The sequence below is a fragment of the Ursus americanus genome, chromosome 2 (genome assembly GCF_024610735.1).
Source record: "Ursus americanus isolate L20-20 chromosome 2, mUrsAme1.1.p, whole genome shotgun sequence".
NCBI lineage: Eukaryota > Metazoa > Chordata > Mammalia > Carnivora > Ursidae > Ursus > Ursus americanus.
In genome coordinates, this window is record NC_142128.1 from 84400328 (window position 1) to 84412336 (window position 12009).

General features: G+C 37.7%; 1 protein-coding gene across 3 annotated transcripts in view; it reads left to right on the forward strand.

Moving 5' to 3' along the window:
• TSEN15 (tRNA splicing endonuclease subunit 15) overlaps window positions 1–12009 on the forward strand; it is a 92265-nt gene that overhangs the window by 18156 nt on the left and 62100 nt on the right. Inside the window, exons 4-5 of one of the 3 annotated variants that reach the window (XM_045811346.2) lie at window positions 5500–5641; window positions 6155–7363. The exons of the other annotated variants lie outside the window; for them this stretch is intronic. Coding sequence (XP_045667302.2) covers window positions 5500–5641; window positions 6155–6175 — 163 coding nt within the window. The 3' untranslated portion in view covers window positions 6176–7363. Of the gene's footprint in view, window positions 1–5499; window positions 5642–6154; window positions 7364–12009 lie in introns of those variants that run through there. 3 annotated transcript variants of the gene reach the window in all.

Below are 12009 nucleotides of genomic sequence, written 5' to 3' on the forward strand. Positions count from 1 at the left end.
CTTGGTTGTTATGAGTTGTGTAAGTTCTTTATATATTTTGAATACTAACCCTCTTTCAGATATGTCGTGAATTCTTCTCCCGTTTTGTAGGTTGCCTTTTAGTTTTATTGATTCTTTCCTTCGCTGTGCAGAAGCTTTTTATTTTGATGTAGTCCCAGTATTTTGTTTTTGCTCTTGTTTCCCTTGCCTCAGGAGATATATCTAAAAAGAAGTTGCTATAGCCGATGTCAAAGAAGTTACTGCCTGGGGCGCCTGGGTGGCTCAGTCATTAAGCATCTGCCTTCGGCTCAGGGCGTGATCCCAGGGTTCTGGGATCGAGCCCCACATCAGGCTCCCTGCTCTGCTGGGAGCCTGCTTCTTCCTCTCCCATTCCCCCTGCGTGTGTTCCCTCTCTCTCTGGCTGTCTCTCTCTCTGTCAAATAAATAAATAAAATCTTAAAAAAAAAAGAAGTTACTGCCTGTTCTCTTCCAGGATTTTTATGGTTTCAGATCTCACATTTAGGTTTTTAATCCATTTTGAATTTATTTTTGTGTGTGGTGTAAGAAAGTGGTCCAGTTTCATTCAAAAGAATGTTGCTGCGCAGTTTTCCCAACATCATTTATTGATGAGAACATCTGTTTTCCATTGGAAATTCCTTCCTGCTTTGTTGAAGATTAATTGACCATATAATTGTGGGTTTATTTCTGAACTTTCTGTTCTGTTCTATTGAACTCTGTGTCTACTTTTGTGCCGGTACCATACTGTTTTGATTACTACAGCTTTTTAATATAACTTGAAGTCTGGAATTATGATGCCTTCAGCTTTGCTTTGCTTTTTCAAGATTGCTTTGGCTATTCAGGGTCTTTTGTGCTCCCATACAAATTTTAGGATTATTTGTTGTAGTTCTGTGACAAATGCTGTTGATATTTTGGTAGGGAGTGCATTAAATGTGTAGATTGCTGTGGGTATTATAGACATCTTAACAATATTTGTTCTCCCAGTCCATGAGCATGGATTCTTTCCATTTCTTTCTGTCATCTTCAATTTCTTTCATCAGTGCTTTATAGTTTTCAGAGTATAGGTCTTTCATCTCTTTGGTTAGGTTTATTGTTAGGTATCGTATTATTTTTGGTACAATTGTAAATGGGATTGTTTTCTTAATTTCTCTTTCTGCTGTTTCATTATTGTGTATAGAAATGCAACAGATTTCTGTACGCTGATTTTGTATCCTATGACTTTACTGAATTTGTTTATCAGTTCTAGCAGTTTTTTAGTGGAGTCTTTTGGGTTGTCTGTGTATGGTATCATGTTATCTGCAAATAGTGAAAGTTTTACTACTACTTTACCCATTTGGATGCCTTGTATTTCTTTTTGTTGGCTGATTGCTGTGTCTAGGACTTCCAGTACTATGTTGAGTAAAAGTGGTGAGAGTGGACATCCTTGTCTTCCTCCTGACCTGAGGGGAAAAGCTTTCGGTTTTTCCTCATTAAGGGTGATGTTAGCTGTGGGTATTTCATAGATAGTCTTTATTATGTTGAGGTATGTTCCCTCTAAACCTACTTGTTGAGAGTTTTTATCATGAATAGATGTTGTACTTCGTCAGTTGCTTTTTCTGTGTCTGGTGAAATAACCGTATGGTTCTTATCCTTTCTCTTATCGACGTGGTGCATCACACTTACTGATTTGTGAATATTGAACCACCCTTGCAACCCAGGAATAAATCCCACTTGATCATGGTGAATGATTTGTTTAATATATTGTTGAATTTAGTTTGCTAGTGTTTTATGAAGAATTTGGCATCTGTATTCATCAGGGATATTGGCCCATAGTTCTCTTTTTTAGTGGTGTCTTTTTCTGGTTGTGGTATCTGGATAATGCTGGCCTCAGATGAATTTGGAAATTTTCCTTCCTTTTCTTTTTTTTGGAACAGTTTGAGAAGAAAAGGTATTAATTCTTCTTGAAATGTTTGGTGGAATTCGTCTGTAAAGCCATCTGGTCTTTTGTTTGTTGGGAGATTTTTGATTATTGACTCAATTTCTTTGCTGGCTATCAATCTATTCAAATTTTCTATTCCTTCCTGTTTCAGTTTTGGTAGTTTATATGTTTCTAGGAATTTATCCATTTCTTCTAGGTTGTCCAGTTTGTTGGCCTATGGTTTTTCATAATATCCTCTTATAATCGTTTGTATTTCTCTGGCCTTTGTTATTTCTCCTCTTTCATTTGTGGTTTTATTTATTTCGGTTTTCCAACAACTTTAGTTTTTCTGAAGGTCTTTTTATATTGACTTTTTGCTCTTGATTATTAGATACCTTTTCTTGCTTCTTCACATAGCTTAGACTTGTTCACTGTATCCAGATACTGTGTATAAATAAGAGACTGATGTTGATGCTACTCCGTGCCCCCGAGGAGCTCATTCTCTCCTCTCTCTGGCAAGTAGGGTCAGGGCCTGATTTAGTCAATCTAATCCAAAGTCAAGATGAGTCATGGCTGAGTTGCAACTTTAGTTGTCCCAGTTTTCTTCTGGTTTCAGATGTCTCGAGAATGGGATCAGACCTCTCTCTTCATCACGGCTTTGTGATTAGAGCTTGGTTGCTGTTTTCCAGTCCCTTCCCCAGCTTCTCATGCTGTCGTGTCGCTTAAATGCAGAATAAGTCCCATAAGGGAGAGTTGGTGAACTGGAGGAATTGGTGTCCCTTCAGATTTCAGTCCACCGTGCTAGTTCGTGTGTGGCCGTTACCAGTATTGATGGTTTCCCTTTGTCACAGTGAATTTGCTTGCCCATGACTGGCTCACTCTTCTAGCCACTGGGCCCACACTTAGCAGTTGCCCTCAGAGATAGAAGTGGCTTATCTCTTGGTCTCTACTTACTTGGGAAGGGCTCATTTCCCATTAGAATTTATTTCCTTTAAACTTCTTTGTGTTCATATTTCTTTTATTTCTTTAAAGAAAAATGTCATATTTTTAAGCAAATCAGGTGTTTTTTCTTTGTTGTGGGAGGAATAGTGGTCTTTGATTTCTTCTACATTCTAATTAGAAGTAGAACCTCCTCCTGCTCTGACTTTTGAATAAATTGTATTGGAAAAACACACACTGCCCTGGTGATCATTCTTACAATTCTTATTTTGAACCTTTTCCGTAGTATAGAGTAGGGGTCAGCAAACCTTTTCTGAAAGGGCCAAGTAGGAAATATTTAGGCTTTGTGGACAAAGTGGCAAAATCGAGGCTATCATGTAGGTACTTACATGACCATTTCAAGTGTACCACTGATAGCGTTTATAGATCTGGAAACCATTCTTAGCTCAAGGGCCATGAAAAAACAGATGACGGTAGTTTACCAAGTTCTGGTATAGAGACAAGTGATAAAATAATTAAAATGTTTTGATGGACAAAAAGCAAGCAAATATCAGGTACTTTTAAGAAATTGAATTCTAGGGAGTTCTTTGGTATACCATCTACCATGATATCTACAGTAGTAAGTACCAAAAATGATAATTCTGATCTGTCAAGAAAAGTTGAAATTTTTTTTGGTGTAATGGAATTGCATAATAAACTTCAGAGAAGTATTTGTCAGAAATATATTTAGCCATATGAAATCTTCATCCAGAAAGCCTCACTCATTCGTTCTGCCCAGGTATTCTACTACAATATTGGGCATATTGGGCATTTTTTTTTTTTTTAGCTTTGACACTCAAAATGGGTACGATCCAGTGGAAAACAGACACTTAGAAGTATGAATGCAAGGTAGTGCATACCATAATGTAGGTCTGCACAAGCTTCCTCCATAAGGTAAGATACATAACTGCCTAGAGGTTGGGGAAAGGTGACAGGGAGGAGTTAGAAGAGATGATGATGCTTTGCTAACTCTTGAAAAGGAATTAAGATTTTGCCAGGTGGACAGATTTTATACACCCAATAAATGTTGCCTGACAGTTATGCTTAACAACTGAAGTATTATGATATTGTTGACTTGACTCACTCAAGGTCATTTTAGAAATGATTTGACTATGAGGAAAAAACTTGGAAATGCATTCTGTCCTTATATCGTTGCGTGCCTGTGTCAACTTAAACAAGAGGCGGTAGGTAAGCAGCCTTTTGTAACTGTTTAACAAGCCCGTTATCTCTGTGTGACATATTACAAAGTGATGAAGTGATAATTTAGCAAGAATAATTTAATTTCAGTTTGTCCAGAAGTTTATTGCTGCTTTTAAATCACTGAAATCTCTAGTCTCTACTACAGATTTTTTTTTAAAAAGCATTATAATTATTATAGTAAGAATACTTCAAAGCAGAGACTTTTCTTTTTAGATTCTTTATAGACTTACTAGCTAATAGGATGGGCGAAGAGTGACCGTAAGAATTTTTACTTAGGGATGGGAAGTAGAACTTCAGGGGATAACTTACATGTTTGCTGAAGAAAAGAAGAGTATTGAGTTATTTATGTATAGCATGTTAATATGCCAGTAAATCTTTTTCCAATTTCTAGAGAATTGGTTAGCTTAATGAAAAAAACAACTGATCATTTTTTATTTGCCTTTTTAAGAAAGCTCCTCTGGAGGTTACATTTTACTGAATTATTGAACACAGGCTTTATATCAAATAGGTAATAAGGATTTTTAGTTTGTGGTAAACAAAAGCTCATAGTACTTTGAAGTATCTCAGAGATACTAGATTTGGTAGATTATTTTCCATAGCAAGAAACTGAAACCCTTTATAACATTGATGCTTGATATATAACTTCATATAACTTTACGAGAAACAAAGTTTTCTCTCTACATTTTTCTCTCAGCTTCTATTAAGTATCACAATACGTATTGAGAACCATAAAAATATCTATATTCAACTAGGGATGTACTGTATGGTGACTAACATAACAAAATAAAAAAACATAAAAAAATATATCTATATTCATATCTAATAATTCCAACCTTGGAAAAACCGAACAGAAACAACTACCCATAGAAAGATCATCATCACATCTTTATTAGTACCCTTTTCCCTACAAAAGGCCTGAAAGAACTTTATAGAAATAGGGGAAATGATTGCACAAATTTTGAGTCAGTAGATAGCATATAGCCATTTAAAGGTAGTAATGACGAACACCATGTAGAAACATGGAAATGTTTATTATCTATTTTTTTTTTAAAGCAAACCTGAATACGACATTGTTCCACCATATGGTACCAAGTTGGAGAATGACTGTCCAGGATCCGTAAGGTGCACTGAACGCTGTTAGTGTGCCATTCTGTAGGTTCCTGAACACAGTCTGATTCTTTCATGTGTAATGATCAGGAGAGATGGGTAAATCCAAAAGAGGCCTGAAAGTCAGTAGATGGCTCTGATTTGCAGGATTTTCTATATGGGACAGCAACTTCAGGTGTTTATATTTGAGCCTTCAGACATTTCCTTAGTATCGTGGATATAATGTTATTGCCTACCTCTTCCCCAAGATTTTACAGTGTTTGATCTTATTATTAATTGAGTGATTGTGGATCCTAAATGTACTGTGGCTTTATTTTCAGGATAAGGGAGATCTTGAAGGCATCTCGAAAATTGCAAGGTGATCCAGATTTGCCAATGTCTTTTACTTTGGCCATAGTGGAGTCCGATTCCACAATAGTCTATTATAAACTTACTGATGGATTTATGCTGCCAGACCCTCAGGTCAGTTTTAAGGCAAATATCAGTAAACAGTGAAAAAAGAGGAAAATGATGACATGATTTTAAGTGTGAATCAAGCCATTCAGCTTCCTTTGCAATATGAAAATTCAAGAAAATAATGACCTGATTTTTATACCTCAGAAACTTGGCTGTTTTGTTTAAAGTAATATGTTCTAGCTTCCATAAAAATAATTAGATTTTTTTTACTCTTCGGAGAATTTCATAGTTTCCCAGAGTACTTCATAAAGTTAGGATATTATTTGATAATTAACTGAAATGGAAGGTAAAGGCTTATAATAGTGTTAGCCAAAAGAATACTTCTTTAGAAAATGTTAAATTGGTTGACATTTTGACAGGAACCTTTTAATAAAATAAATGGGTTATGTATGATCTCTTTATATACTTTGTTGGTGTATTTGGGATAATTACATTAAATGTCTTTCTGATTCTGCTTTTAAATTACCTTATTAATTGGGGAAAAAGTCCATCCTGATCTTTTTTTTTTTTATGTTCCAGAATATTTCCCTTAGAAGATGACACCTATACTTGCTGATGCTTACTGTGGGATTGGATTTGAGATCCGTCAGCCTGGTTCATCTTTTATCTCAGAGATAGTTAGGGGTGACTTAGCTGGTCCCATTCCATAAGTTTTTCTTTTTGAAGAGTAAAACTTCCCAGATAGAAGAATTTTTTTGTTCATAAGTATCAGGTAGTTGCTCTAGAGCTTTCTTATCTGGAGACAGTTTAATTACCGTTATATATACAAGCTAATGCCTAGGATGTGTTCAGAGGGGTGGAACACGTGTGTTTCTTCTGTCATCCCCCACTCATAGCTGCTTCATTGTTCATTGCTGCCACTGCTAACACGTTGTCAAGACTGTCACCTTTCTCTTATTCAACCCTCTGAGTGCCTTTTGGACAATACAGCTAGCCTGCAATGGCATTTCATGGCCGATACCTATTAGTTACTTCCTACCCAAGTAAGGGAAGTACTGGGACTTCCTTCCCATTCTTATTACCGCCATCCTTATTATATCATAGTTAGAATATTACAGAAGAGATAGTGAGGGACAGTGTCACCCCTAAAAATGTCTTTATTAAGTAGACCCAGTTATTCCACTTTTGTTAACACCTCCCACTTATGTTGCCTAAAGTATAAAAAATTAATGCACAAAGATATTCCAAGTGGCATTAATTGTAATGGCCCAAATAATAGACCACTTAAAAGTTTTAGGAAGGGGTCAGCAAAGTTTTTCTGTAAAGGGTAGAAAAGAAATATTTTAAACTTCACAAACCATATAGTCTCTCTTAAAACTTCTCAGATGTGCTGTTTGTAGTACAAAAATAACCATAGACAATATGTAAATAAATGGGTATGGCTGTGTTCTAATAAAACTTTATTTACAAATGCAGGACCATAGTTTGCCAACCCCTGGTACAAGGAAATAGTTAATAAACAGATATAGATAGCCGATGAATGGTACTTTATGTACTCATTAAAAATTAGTAATGAATAAATGAAAAACATGAGAAAATATTTAATTAAAAAAGCAAGATATGAAAGTGTATGAATGGGTAGGATCATGGCTGTAAAAAAAAAACTGTTCTTGTAATAGGGTGGCAGAGCAGTAAATGGATGACTTTGTCTTTCTTAAGTATTTAGTTTTTTCTTTGTTTGTATTACTTTTATAATAATGTTTTAAAATAAAAGTATCTTGAGATCTATATTAGTTATCTGTCATTGCATAATATTACCACAAACTTAGTAACTTACAACAACACACATTTAATATCTCAAAGTTGGGTCCTTTGTAAGGCCACAGTCAAGCCAATCTCCTCTGAGGCTTGTCTGGGCGAGGGTCAGCTTCCTCCCTCCTGTGGTTGTTTGCAGCTTTCAATTCCCTGTGGGCTGTTGGACTGATGGTCTCAGTTTCTAGGGGACTGTTGGCAAGAGGCCACCTTCAACTCTTTGCCACGTGGGCCTTGCCAACACCACTGGTTTTTCCTCAAAGCCAGCAAGGGGGACATTTTCAGCAAGATGGATCTCATAATCTTATGCAATGTAGTCACGTACGTCCTGTCACTTTTGCCAGTTCATTGGTTAGAAGCAAGCCATGGCTAACTACTCTAGAAGACAATAGGAACAAAAATGGAAAATTGGCAAAAAGTAGGAACATTATAAAATGGTGTAAAGCATCATTCTTGGTCTGTAGTAGTTCCTGACTCCTTTCCTTTGATGATATTTGAATTTCACTTTTATTCTTGATGGAACAGTCTTGGCAATTCCTTCGGACTCCCTCTGCTTTCCCAGAAGGTCTGAAAATGCACCCATTCAGAACTATGGGGTCTCTGCCATTTGATTCCTTTTGAGGCTTTTCATCACAGTGCGAGAAAAACAGTCTGCATTTTCAGAAAAAAATATAAGGCTTAATGAACGCTAGATTTGTATGTCCAATCTGGCGACCAGTGAGCCCCTAGGTAACTACAAGACCGGAAGTATCTTCTGGAGTTGACTCAAAAGGAGCATTCCCATAGAAATCCTTAAAACTAGGCCTCAATCTCATTGTATGTCCTGGGATCTCTCCTCAGTTTCAGAATGATCTCTGGGTACTTCACCAAGCTGTTCAGCCCAAAGCCAGCCAGATACCTGCTAATATGAATAATTGTGTGGAACAGTTTGGAAAGGGAGACTACCCAGCTGTGTCTGTCTCATTTTACTGAAAAACTAGGCAAAGTGATTTCTCTTGTATGATAAGGAACTGTGTAATTGCAGTTAATTTTGTCTCTCTTGTTAAACTGGGCCGCTTAAGAGCACAGCAAGGAACCACGTCTTTTTTTACATCTGTGTATCCCACCACCTACTACAAACTCACACACAGTAGGTTCTCAGAAAATATTTAGTGAATGAATGAATGCAGATTGCAGACTTGTTTAATTACATGGTAGCCTACTCTTTGCCTCAAGGCAAACTAAAGTGATCCATTCGGACACCAGAGGGCAGTGCTAAATAAGCACCAAATTTTCAGACTCGAGTAGGCTAGCTTGAAAAGTGGTGCTCTTGAAAATTTATTTTCAATCTGTGGGAAATAGGCATAAATAAAAATATAAATAAGTTTTATGGGCTCACATCCCCTCCCCCTTTTCCTTTCTGGCATGCCTCTAAAATTATACTCTACTGACATTAAATATGCAGCTTGATTCATGCTTTGCTCAAAATGTAGATCTATATTTAAAAATAAATGGGGAAAGGGTCGGTGGGATGGGTGTTTTTTCTAGACTGTGGTTTTGTTCATAACCATATGAAATGATGCATTCCATTTTTTTTCCTTGCAAAGCCTAACTTATTAAATAAACTTCAGGATCCTTTCACATAGCAAGAGACCCCAGCTCTGAAACACTGAACTGGCTGCATACCGGTGGTGAAAGACCTAGATTGCTGCCACCGTAAACAGACTTTTCCCATAAGAGGAGCCCTCACTGGGGGAGAGCAGGAAGGGGGAAAGGACATTGCTGACTTCTCTCTAGGGCTGTCTTTGTCTTTGCTTTTTGGAGTCCCAAGTCAGTGTCCCCTCTGCTCTGGGAGGGCTCAATGGAACATTGGATGCTCTAGGTCCGAAGAGTCCAGATGAACCTATTTTGCTTCCCAGGCCTCCGGGCTCTCTAGATGAATGTGTTCCTAAACAGCATTGATCTCTTGTGAAGAACACGAGGGCAGAGGCACTTTGGAATTCTAAGCTCTACTGAGAATAGCAATCTCTGACAAAGTTCATGTAATCTGCATTATGTTTTAACTGAAACTTTTATATGCCTGGAACCAAATAACTTAACCCAAACTTCATGGTGTGTCATCTTTTTCTGAGCCTTTCTGTTCTGAATTCCTCTCTGAGGTCACATTTTCCACTGCGGCCCTAGCAGGAGGCCTCTTAGTGGTGCAGCACAGTGGTTCCTGCCAGAGCCTAGAGTTCTGTATAGAAGCCCTTTATTCAGCAGCCGTATTTATGTTTAATGTGCAGAATGGTGTTGCATCTGAACAATTAGTACAATTCTCTTTTCTTTCAGACCGATAGCAGTTCCCGTCCTTACCACTCTCACTCCTGCAGCCTAATCCTTTTAATGATCTTTGAATAAGAACTGCTTGTGCTCATGAAGGAAAGAGGATGGAAAAAATCATGTGACTTACTGGGGAGGTATACTCATAAAATGCTTAGATGATTCTGCAAAATTAAAAACCAACTTAACCAAAATCAAACAAAGATTGGCTTTTCAGGTTTCAGGGTGACTGAATGGAGGTAATATTAGGAAGTATTTAAGTGAAGTTCACTTCATGCCTTTATTAATTATCTGCAGACATTGCTGGGCTCCTTCTGTGTGCTTGCATGACTAAGGTAAACGTGGGATACAAAGGTTAATGAGCTATGAACTGTGCCCTCAAGGAACTCAGATAAGCAATTACAACTCTCCTTAACCAAAACTCTAAAAGGATGTCAATGTGAGTGAGGAAAACCTGTCATGCAATGTATGTTTATGAAGTTCATGCATTTTACTTACTTAGGGGTTCAACAACTTTTGGTAAATGCAACTGTTTTCAAACAATCCTGCTATGTATATTATTTGTCCCGAAGGACTGAACATTGGATAGCATACAAAGAGATATTACACAATGCACTTCTCAGGACTTATTATCTGGCTAGAGAGGAGAAAATTTATGTATACAAGATAATTTGAGAGCATTTCAAGGCAGTGTTATATATGAATGCTGAGTTACCATTGTGTAGCCCTCTATTTATGACCTAGTGCTTCGGTACTCTTTATTTTGATTCGCACAATAGAGCTGATATCATGCACTTGTTATTATTAACTTATTATCCTCATTTAATTAGATGGAGAAATTAGCGCACCAAGTCGTTAAGCAATGGCTTCATGTAGTAGCAGGTGAGTAGGTAATGAGGGCTAGAACCACATCTCCCAACACCTACCTCATGGTTCTTTTCAGGATACCATACCACGTATGGTGCAGGGAAATATATTAACGTCAAAGAGCCCTTGGGAAGAAGAAAGTAGCTCCAGTTAGTCCTGAAGGGAGTTGGGGAGTGATTTAGAGATCAGTTAGATTAACTTCTTGTACTCTTGCACAAATGTGTCAAAATGTCAAGCTGTTTGTGGATAATTTGGAAAACCATATTGATAGACAATATATTCACAAAGTTTTATTCCAAAGAATAAATACATTGATGTCCGTGCTTTTATGTCAGCAAACTTAAAATAACATTTAATGTTAAGTGAGAAAGAGAAAGTGTTCAGGAAGGTTCTCTGCTTGTTGGCGCTAAATTTTGTGCTGGCACATAGAGTAAACTCTAGTAGCTTTTAAATGATGGCTTCACACTCAATGAGAAAGGGTCTTGCACCCTAAATATCCCCTAGTTCTGCTTGCTGTTGCTTGAAATCCTACCATAATTCCACTTCTTAATCATGAAACTTTGATTTAATTCAGTTTGACAGTTTTATGGCACCCCATGTGGTAAGGCACAAGACTAAAATTTGAAGAGACTGTAAGCCCAAATATTTTATTACTATACTCAACAGATAAAATTAATCTGATAAATTGTTATAAGAATTTCTAAATGTTTATTCTCTATTTCTGTACTTACCTCGTTGCAGACCGGCAATATTTTGTGGATTGATACCGTGTGCAGACCACGCTTTGAGTAATGTGTTAGAGCTCAGGTGAAAAGTGATGAGGCCTGAACCCCACCAGTAGCCCAGGCATATTGGTCAGGATGTGCTAGCTTATGATGCTGTTGGTTTGCAACCCAAGAATTTCCCTGGGTGAAATCTGAAACTGGCCCATACACAGAGGGCAGGGAGAAAACAAAAGAGAGGCAGGCCACTCCAGATTGGTAGATGGCAGTTTTAATTAGCAAGGGAACTTATATACAAGGCTTATCTTGGGCGGCCACAAGATGAGTAGGTCTCCCCACCTACCCTGCCAGAATCTTAGAAGTTTATACGGAGGCCTTAACTGGAGTCAGTCACATCTACCGTTCAGATGGTTTTAACAACACATTGCTCTCTCAAGGTTGCATCCTTGAAAATGGTTCCCACCGTGGGAATGGTGGGCAGAGTGTACATGCCAAGGATAGGGGAGAAGGTGAGGAGCCTTTGACGACCTGGTCCAGCTCTTGGGTCAACTGCTGGTCATGTCCTCTTGATGACATGCAGTAACAACCAGTGAATTAGTTTAACAAATGTTAATTTCTTGCTCACATTACAAATCCATTGTACATAGGCTTGGAGTCCTTACTCTGGGAATCAAGTCAACAGAGCCTCTGCCATCTGGAATGTGGTCAGGTTTAGTGGCAGGAAGAAAAAGG